This window comes from Juglans microcarpa x Juglans regia, chromosome 5S, assembly GCF_004785595.1.
Source record: "Juglans microcarpa x Juglans regia isolate MS1-56 chromosome 5S, Jm3101_v1.0, whole genome shotgun sequence".
NCBI classification, from domain to species: domain Eukaryota; kingdom Viridiplantae; phylum Streptophyta; class Magnoliopsida; order Fagales; family Juglandaceae; genus Juglans; species Juglans microcarpa x Juglans regia.
The window spans coordinates 26,931,623-26,938,785 of NC_054603.1; the positions used below are offsets into that span (position 1 = coordinate 26,931,623).

Genomic DNA, 7,163 nt, shown 5'->3' on the forward strand with positions numbered 1-7,163 from the left:
CAACATCACTAGGATCACCTTCCAACCGAGCCCCTGCTGGCGTCGACAACACCAAAGGGCCCAAGGGCGCTGCCATGGGCAAACCCCTAGAAGAAACCGAAAACCACGTCAAACAAAATGGCTTTGACAATTACGGAGCCACCAAAATCCCTAGTCTTTTATAATGACACAACTCATGATTGTATGTATTATCACTCGTAAATAAAACCCTTAATATTCGAGAGCCAAGTATTTGCAAAGATGCTGCTGCTAATGAAGATTTTATTGAAATAATCTATTTACATTGACTTATTAACGGATTAAACATATAGCGATATGAAAACTTTCTTATTGTCATAAAAAGTAGGCGTTTTTAAATTGTTTTGAACATCATTGACACTCAAATAGTTTGTTTACAAGAGAAAAGCAAACTAAACCTGTCTAAATTTTAGTCAAGAGTACCCAAAGAAGCTTATATTAATCAAAATCCCATTACCCCAAGTCCATAAAGCAAAAGCAGAAAACACATGAAAACAAACCCAAACTTCTAGTTCCCCGAAACTTGTTTTTCAAGTTGAAAACACAAACTAATTGAATGGCACACAGCTGTCCATGAGTAGATTAACACAACAATTTCATTGCTTCTGCTTGCAATGTATGAATAGCTTACCTTTTAATTTTAATATAATCAGTGACAATTTCCAAATAACCATAGAGATTCTTTCGTACTGCCCAACTTTGTATCAAGGAGAAATTACTAATTATAGATGTCACAGGCAGGTAAATGAGATTAAAACAAAGAATACTAGTTAATTCATCACAACACGAGCTGTCAACGTGAATCAGCGAAACCCAACCTTCTCTTCCACCGGAAATTCATCTCTGTATCGGTTTTCTCTGCTGTTCTCATCGGTTCTGATTTACACCTTGTGAGTATAACAGGCCGTATGGAGTCTGCTTCTTCCCCTGCTTTCACATCTTCAATATTTATGGATTTTATGAATCTTTCTCTTATTACACCTTCGAATTCTTCGAAAAACTTCAACTTTTCCACCGTTTCAGGACCTATTCTCGATTCTTCGTCTGAAGTTGACTCTCCTTCCGATGTGGGTTTATCAGTCTCCGATTGTTCCTCTGTGTCTTCTTTCTCTGCTCTCTGTTCTGTGACTTCTGTTTCTTCCGTCGTCTGTGGTGAACCCCAGAATTTAGAGGCTAAAGATGACGATCTGTAAGGCGCGGATCTACACCTAGTCAATAACAAAGCGTTCTTTGGTGGGAAGAACAATTAGACACAAAGACCTTAGCTACTACTTTCTCATCTCCTTCCTTGTCTTCATCCTCTCGCTCTGAAAACTCACCGTCATTCTCGAGTTTCGGTTCAAAACCCGATGAGTCTCCTCGAATTTCGGTTTTTCGTAGAAAACCCACTTGGAAGAATAGGACCCACTTGCGCCAAGTGGTTTGGCACGACGGGGGCTTGATTCTTCGGGCGAGAGGGTGACAAAAAAGGGCATTTCGGAGCCATTTGCACAGGCGTCTGGTTCCAGCCACACGCGGCCGACCGGTTCCGGCGGTGGCTACTTGTTTGGGGGAACGCTTGACCCGCACTTGGCCCATGCACGTGACTTTCGGTGAAGATGGTTCCTGGGTTTCAATGGCGGTGGCGTTCTTTCTTCGAAAAAACATCGGGCTTGAACGTGACCTGCCTCTGCTTCTGCTCCCGACGTTGGTCCTCAAAAACCTCATCAATTGCGGCTGGAACTTCTCGGTCCGACCCGGACTCGATATGAGTTTTGAGGATAGCTTCATTATCACTCTCAGACTATCTCTACAAACAACCATGCGAGTTTCCTTTTGGGGGGGGGGGGGGGGGGGGGGGGGGGGGGGCGTGGGTGCGGTGAGAAGAGAGAGAGAGAGGATATGGGTGCGTTATGGCTGTGGCTTTTACTGAGAGTTTTTTGGCCATCTATGCACGCATGGGTGGATACGCTGCAGAGATTATTTTACATTATTTTGTGGGGATTCTGATTTTGCAAGTAATTATCAAATGTAGTTTTTGTAGAAAATATTGGAGCATCGATAGCCCTTTTGTCTTTTGCTTCTGTGTGATTTCTTAATATGTTTTATTATACAAAAAAATTGCATATTCTGTTTTGTTTTGATAAATATTATGGATATAATGAGATTTTATAAAAATAAATTCATAAATTAACGAGACATCATATAATATGTTTGATATATTTTAATAAAAATAATTTTACAAGGCATATTATATCAATACACATTATTTTGTGACTTTATTTTTCGGAATGACGATAATAGGATCCACACCAAATATGCATACTAGTATTGCAAGTGGTTTTTCTCTTTTTTTTTTTTTTTTTTTCCTTCTTCTAAGTGTTTTTTAAATATCTTTAATCATTAAGAAAAAATAAAATAAAATACATGAATGAGAACATTTGGAAATCATACCAGTATCTTCATTTTCTGAAATCTTTTTGTTAATAAAGTATTTTTCATTTTATTTTACTTATATCATATAGAAAGTTGAACGAGAATTCAATTTAGAGAAATGATATTTGTAGTCGTGAAGTGCGTAAATACTGTTTAATTCTTTTAAAAAAATGAATAAATATAAGACTCACATAAAAAAAATTAATTTTTTTAATAATAAATTATATTCTTTTTTAAAATAAATATATAATTTTTATTTACTTTACGAGTGTGTCAATTTATAAGAAGGAATGAATGCATTGAAGAGTGAGGAGGGAGATGAGTTAGAGGATAAGGGAGTGGTTGTCCACTCTTTTGTTTGTTGCCATAGGGAGTGGTTGTTTGTTGCCATAGGAGTGGTTGTCCACTCGGTCACTCAAGAATCCAATTTGTCTTTGGGTTCTTCGTCCACTCAGTCACGCAGCAATGTTTGGATCTCCACCAACCTGTTTAACTCTTGGCAATTCGTCTTAACCTGTACTTTGTGGGTAATCTTAGATTAATTCCTCACAAATCAAATCTTATTATATTAATCATTTTAAAGAGAAGGAATATTTGTAATCTTGTTTTTACACACTGAAGTGGATTCCAGAATAATGAAAACGTATTAGAGCTTTAATTCTTTCAAAACTATAATAAGTTTGATAGGTTGGTTTGGATTTAGATATGAGATGAGATAGTTTTAGTTAAAAGATAAAAGTTAGAAAAAATATTGTTAGAATATTATTTTTTAATATTATTATTATTCTGAAATTTGAAAAAGTTGATTTGAAATTTGAAAAAATTAAATTATTTATTATATTTTGTGTGAAAATTTTAAAAAAAATATAATGATGAGATGAGATGAAATACAATCTAAATCCAAATGGGACCTAAATGATGAGCTAATATGAAAAAGTAACAAAACTCTTTCCACGATGTACATTGTGGAGAGTGGGTTCTATGCTAACTTGTTTTCTTCTATATTTATTCTTAATAAAAAAAGTTTTTTTTGGTATTGGGTGTCCGAGAACAATGTCCTGATTAATCTAATTATGCACAGAGCTTAGATAATAAATTTTCTACAAGCACACTTTGAATAATTCAAAAGGATTTGAACCTTAAAGACCTGGAGGGAACAGACCACGAAGCCAACCCCTAGGAGTAATTCAAGAAAAAATTCTTTCAATCTGATAGATTTTAATAATTATTTGCACTCAAAATGATTTGAACCTTAAAGACTTTGAGGGAATATACCACAAACATCAAGATTTTTAGCACTTAAACCAACCCCCAAGAGTTTTCTGTAATTAATAAAACCTTAATTCTAAGGGCTTTAGATGAGACAAAATTTTTATCTTCTCTCATCTTATCTTATTCTTAAATATAATTTGAATACAAAATTTTTAAATTAATTATTATAATTTTTTTAAACTTTCAAATAAAAAATAAAAAATAATTTTAATATTTTAAACTTTTTCCCTCTCTTTTTCAAAATCTAAAAAATATTTAACTTTAATTATATCATTACTATTCACAAACAATCCTATTACTATTTATAAAATTTTTATTTTCTCTCGCTTTCCAAACAATTCTATATAATGTGCTGTTTAGTTTTTGGTCTATTAATGGGCAATGGGGAATTGAATTATCTGTCAGGATTTGTTGACTTGAATCTTTTTGGTATTGTGGGCCTCTTGAAGTCCCGACTCCCAACTAGGACGCCATTTTCCATGTATCATCGAAAAGTCTTAATACTGTCTTACATATGATTACGTGTCTTTCGACTTTTGTTAACAGAAAAAGACATTAAATAGAAAGGAAATCCTCCCAAACCTGAAAATGTCTCCACCTTTCTCGTCTGTCTCTCTTACCAACAAGATTCCGACTTATGTCAGCTACTTTCCATTACTACCATGGTGGATTGAAAACACCTACTCAGTGAGCCGATGCAATTTGGGAAAACCTCTGATGTAAGTGGACGTCTGCCTTATTTTTATCCCCGAAAGCGAGCAGAAAGTGAACTAGCTTTCCAGGCTTTCTTTCTAGCACTTGGTAAAAGAGCTTGGTGGAGATCAGGCAAAACTTTTCTTTTTATGGACAGAATAAATTACAAAATACACAAGAACAACTAATTCGGTTCAAGACCGTTAACAAATTGGATTTCGGGTTTCACAAATTTCAGTGAAGGAGCTGCATGCTGCAAACCAAGAGTTGAGTGGTGCAACAGGTAGTGCACTTTGTGGAAATGCAGCTGTTGTGATCAAACAAAAAGAACAAAAGGCCATGTGGGTGCATGACACAACAACCTTATTGATGAAATTAGCAAGGAGTATAGTGGACAAAAGTCTGCATTTTTGTATAGTTAGCAGAGTTGGTCCCTTTTGTTGTTTTTCCATTTTTGGCATTTATGCTTTATATACATGTCCTATATAAAAAGCTGTGTGTTCTGCTTATTCCTATTCTGCTTATGAGGAATAAGATGAAAACAATTCTTTTCCCTTCACCATTGTTTTGTGAATTCATCTTCTCTTTTCACTTCTCATTTCTTCAACATGGTATCAAAGCGGGTCACTTGTGATTTCTGCTGCTAATTGTTTTTTTGTTCCTACTGATTTTTTGCTCTCGTTGCTGCACCTCATTGTCCCAACATCACAAAGGCAAATGAAGAATCTTTCATTAACACTTCTCACGACTCCTTTCCCTCTAAAGACCTCAACGATCCCTTCTTGCATCACAGTGACAATGCCAACATTGTGGTGGTCACTCCACACTTGACAGAACCCAACTATCTTCATGGCATCGTTCCTTCACACTAACAGTCTCCATTAAGAATAAATTTGGGTTTCTCGATGAAACCATCGAAATACCAAGCCTTACCAGTCCTCTTTACATACCCGGGTTGAGGTGTAATAACCTTATCCTCTCTTGGATTTTAAACTCCATTTATAAGGAGATTGCATCTAATGTTCTATACATTAGCTCTGCCAAAACAGTGTGGGACAAACTCAAAGCACGTTTTGCACAACCAAATAATGTGAGGATCTATCAACTTCAACAACAACTTGCTTCCATCACAAAGGGCTCTCAATCTGTAAGTGATTACTTTGCTCAACTCAATGTTGTATGGGAAGAGCTACACAACTATAGACCTCTCCCTCACTGTTCTTGTAAGCTGTGTAAATGTAACATTGTAAAGTCCCTTGTTGAAGCTCAACAACAGATTGTGTTTTTAAATTTCTAATGGAACTAAATGATAGCTTCTATAGGATCAGGGGATAGATCATTTTGATGACTCCTATGCCATCTTTGGATAGGATCTTCTCATTGGTTTTGCAGGAAGAAAGCAAGAGGGAGATTCGTGCTCTCCTGCTACGTAACCATGAAACCTCGGCCTTAGCTGCATTCCAATCTCAGGCCAAGAAGAGGGAGAAGGCTGAGACAACCTGTTACCACTGCGGTAAGAGTGGACATACTAAAGACAAGTTCTATCACTTAATTGGCTTCCCTCCCAACTTCAAGTTTACTAAATCTAAAGTGAGATTTTCATCTGGTATGCCTTCAACTGGACATTCAACAAATCAAGTTGCATCATAGAATCATAAAAAGGCAACTATGGAGGGTCACAATTGCCTATTACTGAAGCTCAGATTCAACAGCTACTTGCACTTGTCAATGTTCAAACATCTTAACTCAATGTTGGTAACTCTTCATCACCTAACCAAGTCAAACATGTAGATACCACAACCAATGCCCCTCACTCCTCCAACATGGCAGGTACAAACTCATACCCATCTATTACTTGTGCCTTACCAGATTCATCCATTTTTTCTGTCAATCACCATGAACATCCTGCCTTTCTTTTACATTAACACTCGATTGACTCACAAACTACACCTTGGATACTTGATACTGGAGCCACAGACCACATGGTTTGTTCTACCTCACTTCTTACTTCTATCACTTGTGAGACTCAATCTTTTGTTCAATTATCTAATAAAACTCAAGTCAAAGTAACTCACATTGGTACTGTGAAGTTATCAGATTCTATAACTCTCGCTAATGTACTTTGTATACCCTCCTTCACCTTCAATTTGATCTCTGCTAGCATGCTCACTCACAACACATCTCTTTGCCTTATTTTTCTAAGCAAACTTTGCTTCATACAAGCCCTCTCTTCATGGATGACGATTGGACTTGCTAGGGTATACAATAACCTTTACTTCCTCATTTTCAGCTCTCCTTGCTGCAATGCATTCAATAGTTTACTTTCTTCCAGTCACACTGTCAACCAATCAACACAGCCAGTTTCTAGTCATGTCTTCCAAGCAAATAGTCAGTAGGAATTTGATCTTTGGCACTTTAGATTAGGACACACTTCTCAACAGAGAATGAATGTAATCCAATCTTGTGTTCCTAATGTAAAAATTGACATACAATGCACTATTTTTCATTTTGCTAAACAGAAAAGAAAATCTTTCAATGTGAGTACTTCTTGCACTTCAGCTCCTTTTGAATTGGTCCATTGTGACATTTAGGGCCCTTGCTCACAAGCTTCACTTCAAGGTCACCATTATTTTTTAACTATAGTTGTTGACCACTCTCGAGTCACTTGGGTTTGCTTAATGAAACTAAAATCAGAAACTAGATCCCTTTTACAAAACTTTGTTCACATGATTCACACCTAGTTCAATACCAAGATAAAGCAAATA

At 36.3% G+C, this 7,163-nt stretch overlaps 1 protein-coding gene across 1 annotated transcript; it reads right to left on the bottom strand.

Annotated features, from left to right (window-relative positions):
- Positions 1-622: 622 nt before the first annotated feature.
- Positions 623-2,004, bottom strand: LOC121266722. Its single transcript, XM_041170525.1, has 3 exons — positions 1,880-2,004; positions 1,279-1,836; positions 623-1,165 (listed from the first exon to the last, which is right to left on the bottom strand). The coding sequence occupies exons 1-3, from the start codon at positions 1,943-1,945 to the stop codon at positions 812-814; spliced, it is 978 nt and encodes a 325-aa protein (XP_041026459.1). The 5' UTR covers positions 1,946-2,004; the 3' UTR covers positions 623-811.
- Positions 2,005-7,163: the final 5,159 nt, after the last annotated feature.

Coding starts and splice junctions, on each gene's coding strand:
- LOC121266722 (XM_041170525.1), bottom strand. CDS start 1,945: ATGGCCAAAAAACTCTCAGTAAAAGCCACAGCCATAACGCACCCATAT. Junction 1,837..1,879: donor ATCCTCTCTCTCTCTCTTCT/CACCGCACCCAC, acceptor CCCCCCCCCCCC/CAAAAGGAAACTCGCATGGT. Junction 1,166..1,278: donor ATGAGAAAGTAGTAGCTAAG/GTCTTTGTGTCT, acceptor GGTTCACCACAG/ACGACGGAAGAAACAGAAGT.